Source organism: Nicotiana attenuata, unplaced genomic scaffold, assembly GCF_001879085.1.
Source record: "Nicotiana attenuata strain UT unplaced genomic scaffold, NIATTr2, whole genome shotgun sequence".
Lineage (NCBI taxonomy): Eukaryota > Viridiplantae > Streptophyta > Magnoliopsida > Solanales > Solanaceae > Nicotiana > Nicotiana attenuata.
In genome coordinates this window covers 154,534-171,616 of record NW_017671896.1, presented here as the reverse complement: position 1 = coordinate 171,616, position 17,083 = coordinate 154,534, and the positions used below count along the sequence as shown (strand labels likewise).

The 17,083-nt window shown below is 40.4% G+C and overlaps 1 protein-coding gene and 1 long non-coding RNA gene across 6 annotated transcripts; one reads left to right on the top strand and one right to left on the bottom strand.

The window, feature by feature from the left end:
* Window positions 1–10,343: 10,343 nt before the first annotated feature.
* LOC109210790 (myosin-binding protein 7-like) lies at window positions 10,344–13,876 on the top strand. The gene is made up of 6 exons (XM_019374257.1): window positions 10,344–10,565; window positions 10,869–10,982; window positions 11,404–12,799; window positions 13,201–13,247; window positions 13,344–13,440; window positions 13,681–13,876. The coding sequence occupies exons 2-6, from the start codon at window positions 10,891–10,893 to the stop codon at window positions 13,738–13,740; spliced, it is 1,692 nt and encodes a 563-aa protein (XP_019229802.1). The 5' UTR covers window positions 10,344–10,565; window positions 10,869–10,890; the 3' UTR covers window positions 13,741–13,876.
* On the bottom strand, window positions 12,644–16,797 carry LOC109210791. Of its 5 annotated transcripts, none has more exons than XR_002065609.1 (7): window positions 16,681–16,797; window positions 16,143–16,217; window positions 15,736–16,066; window positions 15,506–15,627; window positions 15,235–15,417; window positions 14,609–14,690; window positions 12,644–12,731 (listed from the first exon to the last, which is right to left on the bottom strand). It is a non-coding gene; the product is annotated as an uncharacterized LOC109210791 (long non-coding RNA). The 5 variants fall into 5 exon arrangements; XR_002065607.1 differs by having other exon boundaries at window positions 15,506–15,824; window positions 15,976–16,066; XR_002065605.1 differs by having other exon boundaries at window positions 15,506–16,066.
* Window positions 16,798–17,083: the final 286 nt, after the last annotated feature.

The following is a 17,083-nucleotide window of genomic DNA, read 5'->3' as shown; positions in this document are numbered from 1 at the left end:
CGGATGAGTGTGAGGTGAGCTTTCAGAAGCTCAAGACTGCCTTGACCACAGCTCAGGTGTTAGTTTTGCCATCAGCTTCAGGTTCTTATACGATATATTGTGATGCTTCTCGGGTTGGTATTGGGTGAGTGTTGATGCAGGAGGGTAGAGTGATAGCTTATGCTTCTCGTCAGTTGAAGCCCCATGAGAAGAACTACCCTATTCATGATTTGGAGTTGGCTTCCATTGTTCACACGTTGAAGATTTGGAGGCATTATCTCTATGGTGTGTCTTGTGAGGTGTTTATTGATCATCGTAGCCTCCAACACTTGTTCAAGCAAAAGGATCCTAATTTGAGGCAGCGGAGATGGTTGGAGCTGCAAAAGGACTATGATATCACTATTTTGTATCATCCGGGAAAGGCCAATGCGGTCGCCGATGCCTTGAGTAGGAAGGCGGTGAGTATGGGCAGTCTTGCATTTATCCCTGTTGGGGAGAGACCTCTTGCGGTTTATGTTTAGGCTTTGGCCAATCGGTTTGTGAGGTTGGATATCTCGGAGCCCAGTCGAGTCCTAGCTTGTGTGGTTTCTCGATTCTCCTTGTTTGATCGTATCAGAGAGCGTCAGTATGATGATCCTCATTTGTTAGTCCTCAAGGACAGAGTTCAGCGCGGTGATGCCAGAAATGTGGCTATTGGTGATGACGGGGTATTGAGGATGCATGGCCGGGTATGTGTGCCCAATGTAGATGGGTTTCGGGAGTTGATTCTAGAGGAGGCCTATAGCTCGCGGTATTCCATCCATCCGGGTGCCGTGAAGATGTGCCAGGATTTTAGGCAACACTATTGGTGGAGGAGAATGAAGAAAGATATAGTGGGGTTTTGTTACACCCCGTGTTTTCGTATGTAAGAGTACATCATAAGTCAACTAATGTGAGCTCAGAAAGGGAATCATCTTTTAAAAGTTTACAAAGTTAGTTCATCATGTTAATGTGGAGGTTACAAATATTTAAGATCATTAGTACCAAGTAGCAAGAGGGTTTGAAGGCTTAGAAGCTAAATGAATTGAAGAAAATAAGTTTCGTCGAAAGTCGACAAGTTGGAATATTTTACCATGTACTTTTGGGGTGATACTAGGGTTATTAACATTATAAGGAGATTATATTATGAGTTATTTTAGTCGTACGATAGTTGGTGTTATGTTTTGAAGTCAAGCGAGTTGTGGAACAAAAGTTGGAAAAGGTCATCACAAGTTCCATTTATAATATGCTGAAATTTAGGTCAAATGTAGATGCACTTTTCTCCCAATATACTTGGAATCAATGGATGATCTACATAGCAAATTAAAGATCTACGAGTCTAGTTTCCAACGCATTAAATCGTTTGTCGATACGATATTGGAGTAGAGAGATATTTGCATTTTCGCGAGACAGCGCAGACTGGTAGGTGACAAGTAGATGCATCACCTACTTGACAAAATGAGAGGACTTAATTAAAAGCCCCAAAGTCGGCCAAGAGGGGTCTTTTAAGGGAATACAAACTGAGTTATTTCATCTGTATTTCAGACCAAGAAAACCTAATTGAACCCCCGCAACTCCTCCCCCAAAATCCCACACAAACCCTAGGGTAGTCCGGGTGTTACGACGCGATTCTAGTGCTGAAAAGTCCGGACAGCATGCTAGTTTCTCTTTCTCCTTCTTGTATCCGCATTGAGGAACTTATTTTTGATGAAAAAGGACCGGGTTTCGTGGGTGATACTCAGTACAAGGTAAGTTTATGCTTCTCCTTCCATTATCTATGCGTTTGCGAGTTGTAACTCGATCGTAAAGAATAGACCTAGCTAGTTTCGGAAGAATGGTATGTTGTTTGATCTTGTGCAATGGTTGGCTGGTTGTGAACTTATTTTTAAGTTATATTCATGGCTGGTTTATTGGACAAGAGGTGTAATGATGTACTTTTGGTTGTATTTCTCAATTTGAAAGAAAAGACAAGTCGAAACGTGTTTAAGTAAACCGAAAAAATTATGTTTGAGTTGATGAACTTGTGAGACTGTTTTTGGGTTGTTTCGTGTTGGTATTGGGTTGTCTCTTTTACTACTCTTTTTATGGAGTTGAGAGGAGGAAGGGTGTGGAGAAACACCACATAATGGCAAGGTTGTTTGTTGGTCGTTCGTCATAACATTTTCGGATTGTTTGACACTATTATGGTTGTCGTGTTGTATATGAAGTGATAGGGGTATGTTGGGCTGTTTGTGATTGTTTTGACTAGTGTGAAGTCATATATATAGGGGAGGTGCTGTCCGTTTTATTGTAAAATAGGTTGTGGTCGATACATAATAGTTACGACGCTTAAACGATAACGAGAGTGTCATTTCTCTTATTGTAGACTAAGGAGCCATGAAATTGCATAGCTTGAGGTTGGGAAGAATCTACAAGGTATGTTAAGGCTCTCCCTTCATTCATTTGGCATGATCTATAGTGAAACGAACGTAAAAGATACGCTATTTCATAATGAATCTACTCCTAGCAACTAAGGTTGTCCATGTTGTTCTTTCCTTACAAAGTTATTCCAAGAAAGTATGTATGATCCTTGAGTCCTAGTGAAGTTCATATTGATGGTATGATGTCCATGATGTTAATCGATGGTGCAATGACCTTATGTCACTCCAAAAGGTTTTGAACGTGACTCCATGAGTCCAGCATGCATTATATATGTATCTATTTTACTCTACCGAGCCGCGCTATAGTCTGCCGGGTATGCCACCTATTGTGCAACCACTGATCAGTTGGATTTACCGAGCTCCACGTGGCCGGGTACGTTTTTACGGAGTCCTCTTTGAGGCCGGGTATGATATGATGATGATGATGCCCATAGAGGCGTATGTTTTTAAAAGTTTATGTATATATATGTATTATGCATTTCATGTCAGTAGCCCCCAGAGGCACTCAGATGTTACAGGTTGTATCTCCTCTATCTCTCTTTACATTACTGTTCTTATTTATGCTTTCCTGCCTTACATACTCGGTACTTTATTCGTACTGATGTCCCTTTTGCCTGGGGACGCTGCGTTTCATGCCCGCAGGTCCCGATAGATAGGTTGACATTCCTCCTAGTACGCTATCAGCTCAGCGAAGGTGTTGGTGTACTCCACTTGCTCCGGAGTTGCCTATTTGGTCAGTATGCTTTGGATATGTATTGATTGGTATGGCGGGGCCCTGTCCCGACCTTTATGATTTTATGTACTCTTAGAGGCTTGTAGACAGATGTCAGGTGTATGGATACTTGTATGGCCTTGTCGGCCTATGTTTTGAGTTTACAAATGGTCATGTCGGCCTTATAGGCCCGTATGTCACATGTATAAGTTTGTATATCATGCTGGGCCATCATACGTTAAGTATTCCCTTATGTTTTATTCTTGTTATCTCATGAAGGGTTTTCTAGCTCATTTACCCGTGATAGTATGATAAGAAACATATGTTACGTTGGTACTCGGTTAAGTAAGGCATCGGGTGCCCGTCGCGGCCCTTCGGTTTGGGTCACGACAGGTTTGTAGCTCGGTGTCTCAATTGTCAGCAGGTGAAATATGAGCATCAGAGGCCGGGTGGCTTGCTTCAGTAGACAGATATTCCAGAGTAAAAGTGGGAGCGGATCACCATGGATTTCGTAGTTGGACTCCCACGGACTTTGAGGAAGTTCGATGCTATTTGGGCGATTGTGGATCGGCTGACCAAGTCCGCGCACTTCATTACTGTGTGTACTACCTATCTGAGATTTATATCCGAGAGATTCTTCGCCAGCATGGTGTCCCAGTTTCCATCATTTCAGGAGGTACTCAAGCTACATCGCAGTTTTTGAGGGCCGTGCAGCGAGAGTTGGGTACTCAGGTTGAGTTGAGCACTGCTTTTCACCCTCAGGTAGACGGACAATCCGAGCGCACTATTTAGATAGAGGAGGACATGTTGCGTGCTTGTGTCATTGATTTTAGGGGTTCATGGGACTTGTTTCTGCCACTCGCGGAGTTTGCTTAAAACAACAGTTATCAGCCGAGTATTCAGATGGCTTCGTTTGAGGCTTTATATGGGAGACGGTGTAGATCTCCAGTAGGTTGGTTTGAGCAGGGCGAGGCTAGGCTTTTGGGTACAGACTTGGTACTGGCTTTGGACAAGGTGAAAGTGATTCAGGAGTGGCTTCGTACAGCTCAGTCAAGACAAAAGAGTTATGCTGACAGAAAGGTTCGTGACGTGTCTTATATGGTTGGGGAGAAGGTTCTACTGAAGGTTTCACCCATGAAGGGTGTCATGAGATTTGGGAAGAAGGGCAAGTTGAGCCCTCGGTTCATTGGGACTTTTGAGGTGCTTCGCAGGATTGAGGAGGTGGCTTATGAGCTTGCTTTGCCACCTGGCTTGTCGGGTGTGCATCCGATATTTCATGTTTCTACGCTCCGGAAGTATATCGGTGATCCGTCTCATGTTTTGGATTTCAGCACGGTTTAGTTAGATGGTGATTTGACTTATGATGTGGAGCTAGCGGCTATTATGGAGCGACAGGTCCAAAAGTTGAGATCAAAGGATATAGCTTTAGTGAAAGTGCAGTGGAGAGGTCGGCCCGTGGAGGAGGCTACTTGGGAGACCAAGCGTGAGATGTGGAGCAGAAATCCACACCTATTTGAGGCTTCAAGTATGTTTCTAGGCTCGTTCGAGGACGAACGTTTATTTAAAAGGGCAGGATGTAACGACCCGACCGGTCGTTTCATGAGTTATACCCCCGTTTCCCTCATTTCTGCTTCCTTTTGTGTTCCTCAGCTATATTTGATCGTATCGCGTTGGTTGGTTCGGGTTCGGAGTGGTTTTGGAGTGAATTGAGACAGTTGGTTTCTTTTATGAAGGCTTAAGTTGGGAAAGTTGACCGGATGTTGACTTATGTGTAAACGGCCTCGGATTTGAATTTTGATGGTTCCGTTAGCTTCCTTAGGTGATTTTAGACTTAGGAGCGCGTCCGAAATGTGATTGGGAGGTCTGTGGTAGAATTAGGCTGGAATTGGTGAAAATTGGAAATTTGGCAATTTTGATCGACAGTGGAAAATTTTAATATCGGGGTGGGAATGAATTCCGGAAGTTGGAGTAGGTTCGTAGTGTAATTTGTGACGTGTGTGCAAAATTTGGGGTCATTTGGACGTGATTTGATAGGTTTCAGCGTCGTTTGTGAAATTTGGAAAATTTAGATGTTCTTAGGCTTGAATCCGAGGGTAATTTGGTGTTTTGATGTTGTTCTGAGTGATTCGAAGGTCCGACCAAGTTTGAATGATATTATGGGATGTGTTGGTATGTTTGGTTGAGGTCCCGAGGGCCTTGGGCGAGTTTCGGGTGGTTAACGGATCAATTCTTGGCTTTAAAAGTTGGCAGGTTTCTGGTATCAGCTGTGTCTGGCGTACGAAGTGCGGACTGCACAAAATTGGTGCGGACCACGGAGGCATTATGCGGCCGTATTGGAAATTTCGCGGGCCGCGGAAGAGGAAATTCGACCGCGGTGTATTTTATGCGGACCGCGGAAGGTAAGGCTCAAGGTCGACGACCGCTGCAGGATTTACGCGGACCGCGGTGAGGAGTGTGCGGCCACGATGGATTTATGCAGACCGCGAAGTGAAGGTTCAGAGGGCACTATATAAGCGAGGTTTAGGGTTTTATTTCACATCTTGGACTTTGGGAGCTCGGTTTGAGGCGAATTTTCGGGAGTTTTTCAAGGAAATCATCTGGGTAAGTAATTCTAACTCGGTTTTGGCTAATATTCATGAATATATCATTAAATTCATCAATTGATCGTGACTTGAGATGGAATTTGGGAAAAATTGGTAGAGTTTCATAAAATAAATTTTTGGGAATTGAAAGACTATTTGAGGTCGGATTTGAGTGAAAGTAGTATGGTTAGTCTTATAATCGAATGGGTTGTTGGATTTTGCAACTTTTATCGGATTTCGAGACGTGGGCCCGGGGCCCGACTTTTGAGTTGACTTTTTGACTTTTGACCTAAAGCTTAGCATTTTCTTATGGGATTGATTCCTTTGACTCGTGTTGATTGTATCGAAATATTTGTGGCTAGATTCGAGGCGTTTGGAGGCCGGTTCGAGAGGCAAGGGCATCGCGAAATAGGAATTTGACCGATTTGAGGTAATTAATGATTGTAAATCTAGTCCTGAGGGTATGTAACCCCGGATTTTGTATCGTTTTTACTATTTTGAGGTGACGCATATGCTAGGTGATGGGCGTGTGGGCGTGCACCGTTGGGGATTGTGACTTGGTCCATCCCGTAGCAGCTGTAAAGTTGCGTATTTTGTTGAAACTATATGATATCATGTGTTTTAGAAAGTGTTTCTGTAAATTGGGCTGAATGCCATGTTTTGGGCCTGGGGCCAGTACTATTTGGACCCTTAGGGACCTTTTCTTCTTATCATCTCACTGTTTTTGATCGAAAATCTATACTCAGTCATGGTTATACCTGTTTTACTACATATCTAAGTTTTATTACTATGTTTTGAGGCATATAATATTTTTTCGGGCTGAGTTTCCTGTTTTACTGACATGCCCGAGTGGTTTGAGAGGTTTATGATTGAGTGAGGCCGAGGGCCTGATTTCTGAGGATATTAATGGGATCGGGCTGCACGCCGCAGCATGTTGTTACTGATTCATGATGTAGTGAGGCCGAGGGCCTGATTGATTTATACCACGAGGTGGCTTGTTATAGCGCTTGGGCTGAAGGAGCCCTTCCGGAGTCTGCACACCCCCAGTGAGCGCGGGTACCCTGGTTGTGAGTGATGTTTTGCCCGAGGGGCTGTATATGAGTGATGGTGAGATTTACCCGATGGGGCTGTTTATGATTCATGTTTGCCCGAGGGGCTGTATACGAGTGATGTTTGCCCGAGGGGCTCTTTGTGATTTATGTTGCCCGAGGGGCTGTGTACGAATAAGGTTTGCCTGAGGGGCTGTTTATGATTTTCATCACTTTCACTCTCATTTGAATTGAGCCTCTATTGAAACTGTTGAAAAATATCTTCAAATGATTTTTACTGAAAACTGATTTTGAACGAGATGATTTGACTCACACACTGAATTGAAAGCACGTTGTATTTACTGAAGTTTCATGATGTGGACTTTATGTCTTTACTACTTGTCACTACTGCTCAGTCTTTATTTACTTTTATTACTTACTGAGTTGGCATACTCACATTACTCTCTGCACCTTGTGTGTAGATCCAGAGGTTGCTGGACGTGCTAGTAGGTGTTGATTTCATCCGTCGCGGATCTGTTGGAGTTAGCAAGGTAGCTGCATGGTGATCGCAGCCCTGCTCTTCTCCCTCCTATCTTCCTATAGATGTTATTAGTTGTTTTGCAAACTGTATTAGTCTTAGTATTATCGGACAGTCTTAATAGATGCTCATGACTAGTGACACCCCGATGTTAGGCTTTTATTTCCGCACTTTGTCATTCAGATGTTCTTTATGAAAGTTTTATTATTAAATAGCGTGAATGTATCTTTGAAAATGAAATATCGCGTTGATTTTGGTAAAGAGTCAGCTTGCCTAGTTCTACGATAGGCGCCATCACGACAGGGTAGTTTTGGGTCGTGACAGCAACAGATCACCAAGAGTGTAAATTCAGGAGGCGAATGGAATTGATTAGTCAGGAAGACCCAGAAGCCTATCCTTGGTTGATGCGACATGACTTGACAAGTGGACTTTGCATAAGGATGGTGGTAGAAAATGGAGAATTTTGACTACAAATGTGTCAGAGTCTTTCAACGGGTTGTTGAAGACTGCACGTGGATTGCTTGTCACTGTCATGGTGCGGAAGTCATTCAAGCATATGGCGGAGAGGTTTGTTGAAAGATCTAGTGGTGCACCGTCATTGATGGAATGGGTGTTGAATTTATACCACAACCAATGAAACGATTTGAGAAATTTAGGAAGTGAGCACAATAGCATACAATTTTGCAGTATTACAGCGAGGGAAATATTTTTGAAGTTCGCATTGGTCTGCATTAAAACCACGGGAATAATACACACACCGTTAATGAATCCAGAAGATTATGCTTGTGTGGAAAATGGTCAATCTATCACTTGCCATGTTCACATGCCATGAAGTGCTTTCAACATACATGTTTCGCGGCAATGAGGTACGTTGATAAAGAATATAGTGTTGCTGCATACGTAAACACCTATAGTGGACAGTTGCAGCCAGTAGGTTCTGAGCATTATTGATCGTCGGAACCATTTAAAATGGTGTGCAACAAGGATTTTGTGAGTCAACGGCAAGTGCAAAAAAGAACGCGGATACAAAACCAAATAGATGTTGATGATACCGTTTATGCGCGTAAATGTGGCATATGTTCCCAAATAGGACACGATCGTTGTAAATGTCCTTCAGCTGGTTTGGGAAGCGGTGGTAATTCAGCTGCAGGTGGCAGTTCATCTAATGTGGCCAATTACGAAGGATAAACTTAGTGTTTTGTTGCAGTATTTTGGTTGTACTAAATGTTTGTAAAGGTTCAGTTTGCAAAATTTCTGATATAAAATTATGTTTTCCAATAAGGTTAAATCTAATTGATATCTAGCATTAAATATTCAATACAACAATCTAAAATATTCCCCAAGAAATAAATAATTTTCATTCGCCATTATTGTCACTGTCTGGCGCTATTTCATTGTCGTTGTCTTCATCTTCTTCGTCAACATCTTGTACGCACCCTTCCGAACCGAGGGCATCGTAATCTAGGCCCCAGTTGCCCATATTTCTCGTATTTCATCGCTATCATCAATAAGACCACTTGCTTGATTTCTACAACAATATGGGACTCCTATGTCCAACGTGTGTGGTAGAGACTTAAGTAGTCTCTCCCACTCGACAACTGTTGGGAAAACATGATAATCAATGTCTCTATGCAATTTTTCATTTTCTAATAAATCCCAATACTGATCATCCGTTTCTTGAGGTAGTTAAGATCATCCACTGCATAATGAACGGCTAGTGCCTTTTTCATCTCTAAAATCTCCTTCATCAAATGTCGAATCACTTTAGGTTCATCTTTGTGTGTGTTTGTTTGGAAGGTTGCAGACAATGCTTGCGGTACAACTAGCCCATGCCAGTGGCATAGTATCATAATCACACCATTTTGAGTAAAGAGGAACCTATTGTAGTTTTTCGCCCCAAATTCGCATACCATCAGGCTTTGTAGAATGCGCTTCGTCCTCAATAATGTGCTCTGCAACTTTGAGATCAGTGTGTATATTGATAGGCTTATTTTTCAAGGGACGTAGAACACCATACCACTTGTCATCAACCAAATCAGTATAGCAACCTAGCATCTTATTTTCAAGGTAGGTATCGATTGTGTTATGATATGTTCCATGTGGATCTATTGAACTACCTTCACCTTTTTGCCTCTTCTTAAACCAGTATAGTGGCATTTCTGAAATGGATATTGTAATGGTTCTTGAAATGGTCTTTGAATACTGATCTCTTGGTTCAACTTAAGAAGAACTAAACTACACGAACTTGTATATTAAACGTAGCGCATCACCAATATCCGTTATGTGTATATCATGTCGACAGGGATGGATGCAACATACATCTACCGGGTTCAACTGAACCCAGTATATATATAATTTATAATGAACAGTAGATATGAACGCATAACTTTAAAATATAATGGGTTCAATGCTAAAAACTTCAAATGTTGAACCCATAAAATTAAAATCCTAGATTCACCTCTGCATGTCGACCTGAAAAAGCTGTCGATCTGAAAAGCTGCACCCACTTGTACCCTAAAGAATCATTAGGGTATAGCGCATATATAAGATGCGCTATATATGTAGCGTCAATTATGCATGCGCTATACCCTCAATTATTGGTGGCTCAGTAAAGTTCATATGGGGTCAGTAAAGTTTACATATAGCGCATGTAACAAATACGGTATATATACTTTGGTCATCCGTTGTTTTTTTCACCTATTTTTGTGCTTTGTGTGCAAAAAAGCAATATTTTGGTTCCGGACTCTTCAAAACTAACGTATGTTCAAAGCTCGATATGTATATATAATGTCACCCACATGCACGTCGAGTCCTATTTTTGGGTGTGCGCTTCACCAAAGAAGCTAAGTTTTTATCCGAAATGGTACTTTGAGAGCGGATTTAGAAGGCAACTTAATTACAGGTTCCCTTGAACCCTGTATTGACTTACTAGTTGCTTAGGTGTGTCAACACGTAGTACAAACGTACTTCTTGTCCTGAATACAGGATTATCATCCAACTATGATAACCAACACTAACGGTCATTATTTTCCCATGTTTTATTTTCCAAACAGGAGGTATCCAAATACCCCTCTCCCACCCTCTTTCTCTCCCTCTACCTCGTTTGATTTTCCTTCTCAATTAGGAATCTCTCTCCTTCTGTATTCATCTTTTTCCTGGATTAAATATCGTAGAGGTGTAGAACATCTTTTTCTGCCCAAAGATAATTAAGTGCAACATTCCATTTTCCCTGGAAAGTTTCCCCTCCATTTCTGAGCATCAACTCAGTTTCCGGTGTCCTATTTCCAGGTACCCGAATGATCATCTTCTTTCCTTCTCTTTATATGCATGCATGAGGATGCACGTGTATCTATTAGCTACTGTCTGTTCATGCATGCATGTTATGTATATATAACAATTATTAAAAAATAACATTAGAGTTATTTATTTATAAATATGAATTGGTGACATGCTTTCAATACTGGATTCGCCTCTGTCCATGGTTCAAATGTATAATTTTATGTGTATTTTGTGGTTTTGTGTTTGTGCTGGATATTTTCAATATATTTATTCGGGGCTCTGAATTTATAGATGAATTTTGGTGTTTTGCAGAAGTATGTTTAGCCTACTGTGAATGAGGAAAGGGCAAATCCAATCATGTGTAAGTCGAGGGACACGTGAATATATGGCCACATCCATTGGAAGAGGGAGGAATTCGGGACAGAGGTGAATCCAAGATTAGAGTCCAAGTAAATATTCCAGGATTAGAGTCAGTGGATGTGATCTATTATATATGTGTATACATTTTTAAAACTCCTTGTTTTTACCTATGTACACATTGTCTGAACAGAAAGCAAAGGTTCAATTGAATCCACTGCAAAGGGTTAGATTTGCCTCTGGTTTGGGAGGTTTTTGAAGAGGATTTGATCCCTCCTTTGGTGTTTTCTTTTTTAAAAAGGTTTGTTAAGTAAGGGAATCCGGGTCAGGGAAGGGGAAAGAGAGACTGGGAACCGAATCACACCTATTGTGTGGGAGACCCCCCTATGATACCACATAGACTATAAGCTTGGTCTCTTCTTTTTTTCTCATTTGTTTTACTAGAACTGATTTCCAATTTGGGGCTGAAGGATTTACTGGTTTTTGGTAGGATAATGGATTCTGAAAATTTGCCCTTGTCAACCAGCCCGGCCAAATGTTGTGACCGCGAGTGCAGTTGTTGTATGATGAAAAGATCCTTTTCAGGGACTTGGTTTCGGTCAGTGAAGCGAAAGTATGATGAATATGCTGAAAGTGATGATGAGAAAAAGCTTTTCATTCCAGGGTTCATCTTACCTCAAACAGCTCGTGTTGAATTCGAAAACGAATGTGCAGCACTTCGGGAAATGGTGAGCAGCCAACAACAGACGATTAAGGATTTAAGCAGTGATTTAGAGGAAGAAAGAAATGCATCCTCCTCAGCAGCCAAGGAGACAATGTCAATGATATTGAGAGTGCAAAGAGAAAAGGCAGAAGCTCAAATGGAATTAAAACAATACAAGAGGTTGGCTGAAGAGGAAAAGGCACATGACCAGCAGGAGATAATGGCAATGGAGGATTTGTTGTACAAGAGGGAGCAAACAATTCAGTCCTTGACTTGTGAGGTACAAATGTATAAGCACAGAATGATGAGTTATGGGCTCACTGAAGCTGAGGTGGAGGGTCATGAGAGTGAGAAAGAGAATGGGGGCGGCCATTTTAGCCGAAACAATAGTACTGTGGCTGATGACACTATAATTGATGAGCAATTTGATCAAATTCCTACATATGATTACCCTCCATTGAAATGCTATATAAATGAGAATCAAATATACTCAGAGGTTGATAATGAGGTGGTGGATATCGAGAAATATGCATTTGGAGAGACCCCACGTTCGCATGATCAATTGCGTGATTTGGAGGATAGGATCAATCAGCTGGAGAAGACACCAAGAAGCACTGCCGATGGAGAGATATTTAAGAACAATGTCCTTGAAAAGGTTATAGTTGGTCACTCCCCTAGGAGGCTGAGACATTTAAGGAAATACTCAACTGATAGTTTAGCTTCTCCTTTTGCAAAAATTAAAGAAATAAGCTCAGATTTCACTAGGAAAGAACAGTCACAAACAGAGGAGTATCCAAAGGTGGATAATTCATCACAAGTTGGAGATGACATGAGTGACAGAGTGTACACAATTGATTCTATACACCAGGAGGCTAGATATAACGTCGAGCCCAAGGCAACGGTTGGAGTAGGTGATGATTATACAGTTACCCCAAGGGGTTCATTAAATCATACAGATTTTGGAGATCCTGAGGTCACTAAACTGTACCTTAGGCTTCAGGCACTTGAGGCTGATCGCGAGTCAATGAGGCAGGCTATTATTTCTATGCGGACTGATAATGCACAGATGCTATTGCTCAAGGAAATTGCTCAGCAGTTGTGCAAAGAGATGTCACCTGCAGCGAAGACACGAGTTAGGAAGCCATTGGTAATTGGGGGCTTTTCACTCCTGTCAGCTTTCAAGGTACGATAACTAGAATAACTATGATCAATATATCCTGTTTCCCAGTAAATTGTCATTTCAGTTCACAATATATGGTGCATAAGATCTTTGTCCAAGATATTGCAAAGATAACAGAAACAAGGTTACTCAATCTTGGCTTTGTGACTCAATTTTGTCAATTTCACTTGATTTTTTCCTTAATCGATGACTAGATTAGTCTAAAATAATGTTCTTGTACAGGACATTTGAATTACCTTTTTTTTTGTTAAGAATTAGCAAAAGCTACTTCTTGTCTTCTGATATGAAAACTTGCCACCCTTGCTCCACCCCATCTGATTCCCCCCTGCTGGTTTCTTTTTTGGTCCCTGTCATGTTTTCTGGTTTACTACAGATGACATATTTGTCTATTTATTTCTATTCAGTGGATTATATCCCTTGTTCTATGGAGAAGAAAAGCACGGCGATGCAAGTGAGTTGATTTTCGCCCAAGCTAGTTTCTAGTATTAGCTAGTTGATCAAATTGGCAGCACTCAAATACTCCTAACTTATGATGAAACTTGTATAGGTACATGTTTGGAATGTCAGCCAAGAATACAGGGTTGAGAATGCTCTTAGACAAGGGACCGCGTGTGGGGCGTTGGAGATGTATCTCCAGTACACAGGTGAAAAAAACCAGTTTTCAAAACAGCAATGTGTTCTTACTCTATAGAAGAGTTACTATCTGTTTACTCTTGCATTTTGACAAGTCCAAAACCCAAATCTATATGATGGATATTATTGCATCTTAGATGATCAAGAGGGCCTGTTGTGATACTAGGGAGGTCATTCTAGTTGTCTATTTTAGATAAGTATAAGTATTCAGATACATCTTTCATGATACTTCTAAATTTTAATTGTGGCAGGTGCCATCTCCCATGTACAAGGACCGATGGCTTGGGATAGAGAACTTGAAGGACTTGTAGTATGAAGTCACATCTAATGGATGACATTGAACTTTTACAATTGCTTAGGGGCTTTCTGGGCCTTGCAATATTTGTTCCCTACCAAGGAATGTAATTTTGTTTCGGCCTCTTAGAAATCAGAAACTCCTTTGTGTTATTTACCCGTATTCTTTTTATTCTAAAGTTTCATTACCCCTAACTTTTATGGATTTAAGTTGTATATACTTTTTACATTGTCAATGCGTAGAACTTACTATGTTCTCATTACCCCTATTGATCTCATCAAACTCAATTTAACTCAGACAATTACTGATAACCTCAAATTAAGAATGATCTTACTGAATTATGAAGCATAGCATGCACAAAGACATACTCTTAGAGGAAACTATCATGAATTCATTTTGAACTTCTAGGAGGAAAAATATCAATTGTGCAACTCCATCTACAACTAAAAGGTGGACATCCTTACCAAACTCAGTTAACCATGGACGCAAAGCAAACATATGGTGGTTATACGAAGTATAAACAAAGAATCATTGTAACCGGCACCACTAAGCTGTCATGTTTAGTAGCAATAGACACCACCTCAAAAAATGCACAACAGAGTTACAAGAGCACATTCCAACTATTGTCAATGCTTTATACGTGCTAGAAAAAGTATGTGGTGACGATGGAGTAGCACGTGAGCAAAAGAAGCGTGGAGAGAGAGAGAGAGAGAGAGAGAGAGAGAGAGAGAGAGAGAGAGAGAGAGAGAGAGAGAGAGAGAGAGAGAGAGCTCCCACATATGATGATATAGTTAATAAAATTCCAAGAAACTAATTTGCACAGAGTCAAACTTTACATCATTGATAGTTTGATCAGAAGAAGACATTTCAAATGAGTGACTCACGTCTTGACTCATGGAGTAACTAACTGAGAATGTGAACCTTGCCAAGCCATTCCTGGTGCCACAACTCATCAGCCTATGAAACCTAAAGAATCACACAAGTCAAAATTAACATTAAAAACAGAATGAACAAAAACACAATTACAAAGCTGATACACCTATACTTTCTTGGGACACATTTCTGAAACTGATGAGAAAAAAGAGATGTACATCTCTCATTTGTTATACTGCTATTCCACATGGCATCTTTAAGGTTAAAGTAACAGCCAAATATTCCTTCAAGTTCTGCGGTTACAAATAACTATGAACTCCGATGAAAAGTAAGTATAGACGCCAGTTACTACATTACGCTCCGACAAACACTTCTAGCTAGGATACATTGTGTATCAGCACCACATCGAGATAATGACAGGATTTCAAAATATCTGGCCTTTTTAATGGTTAATAAAGTTCCTGATTGCAAGAGATCAACATGTTATTCTGTTTTAAACTAAGAGAAAACGCATTCCTTATATGTCATCACACCCTTATGGGTTAAAGAGTATTCAGTCTTTTGACAAATAAATGCACATGGCACCAATACCATAATCACGCATTACAAGAACAACATTAAAAGATTGATTTTTTACCAATTGACTGAAGATGAGGACACGACTCATATGTTAGTCAAATCCACTGGTGTCATCTTGCATGGGACATGGAACTTTGAGCAGAAACCTTTGGATTTTGAACTACCAATTCTTTCAGATGATTCAGCAATTTTAGCTGAAACAACTAGATGCATGGGAAGCCAGACCTCTTAAAGCTTTATCCTAACAAAAATTGTAAAAGTTAAGTCCTTTGGTTTTGACAGAGTAAAAAGAGCAGTTCAAGAGGATAAACACTGGCAAGAATAAGTACCATATCAACAGTTGACAATGACAAGCCATGTGACTTATCACTATCTGTGACACTACGGAAGGTATTTGCGTTGCAGTTTTCACTTGGGCCACAAGTTTGAGCTTTGTGATTTTTTCCCTTAACTGTTGACATAAGAGAGTCTCTGGGCTTTTAATGGCAATAAGAAGAAAAGCAGAAAGATGCATCAGACAGCACATACCTTCAAAGAAACTACAATTCTACATATTTACCATTACTTATGATGTTGACTCTCAGTAGGAAATGCTGAAGGAACAGAGGACTTTGTAATACTAGCACTATTCTCTGCCAGAAAATTTTGCTGCGAGCAATACAAAACAACAATTTTGAATTGGATAGACGGTTACATGAAATTCTTGGGAGAAAGAGAAACTATTGACCAAAGTATTTGCTTAATGAAATTAGATCCCAAATGACAAAGACTTGTATATTTAAGAGGAAGTACGCCACACCTTGACATTGTCTTTTCCGGGAAGTAACTTTAACCTAATGTACTTTGGGTTCTTTAATAGGTCAGAATTCTTAGTCTCCGGGAAGACCCCGCTGTAATTCCAACATGTGACAAGCCTCACTAAGTTGCACTACCATCAAAATATACATTAACTGGGGACAAATTTACCTCATAGAACTACTGCTGGGGCTGGCGATTCATCCACAAGTTCCACAATTGTTTTTTCCTCTTCAGTTGTTCTACCTGCAAATTTACGCAGTACACCGCTAATAAGATATCCTCTACATCAGCTTGCTCTCATCAATTATTTGGTTAATTTCCTATTCCTGTATCACTGGTTCCACTCAGTTTAATGTATCAGATGCAAACGACATCCTATTTGAAAATATAGTAAAAATTCCCACATCTACAAAATCCGGACAAATGTGGAGATTTTTTACACTATCAGGTCATATGTACCTAAGTCAACTGCATGTAGTTGTTTATAGCAAAGCATGAGTAGAGAAAAAAATTGGTAATTGGCTAAATTAGCATGAAAAATCTTTATATTGTTAGTTTATAAAGCTTTTAGTTCGTGGGATTGTAGTGCAACGACATTAACCTATAAACTTATTGAAATTATTATCTCTAGTTTTACGTGAAGTTTAATCTATCAATCTCGAAAATCACAAATACTAAAATTTGCTGAATCGAGTGAACGTTATACTTGCCCAGAGGAGTGCGTTAGGATAAATTGAAGACGGGGAGAGAGCTCCGGTCGGCGATCAGAGAGAGAGAGAGATAGAGAGAGATAGGGGGAGGGAGTTTCAGAGGCCTTTTGTTTCGTATCGACTTGAACGCATAAATAAATGCGAGGTACATATAAGAAAATGATAAAATGGTCCCTTATGTTTGAGGGTAGATTTAAAGTAATTCCTTAAGTACTCACTAAGCAGCTTTGGTCCTTTAAGTTTGTCAAAAGTTAACACTTTTGGTCTTTGTCAAATATTTAACAAACTCTGTCTGATTGACGGGAACTCAAGTATGATATTTGTAGTTTCTGCTATTTTTTTTTTGTCTATTTTTAGCGCTTTTGAGTTGTTTAAATGTCACAAATTTCAAAAATTTTT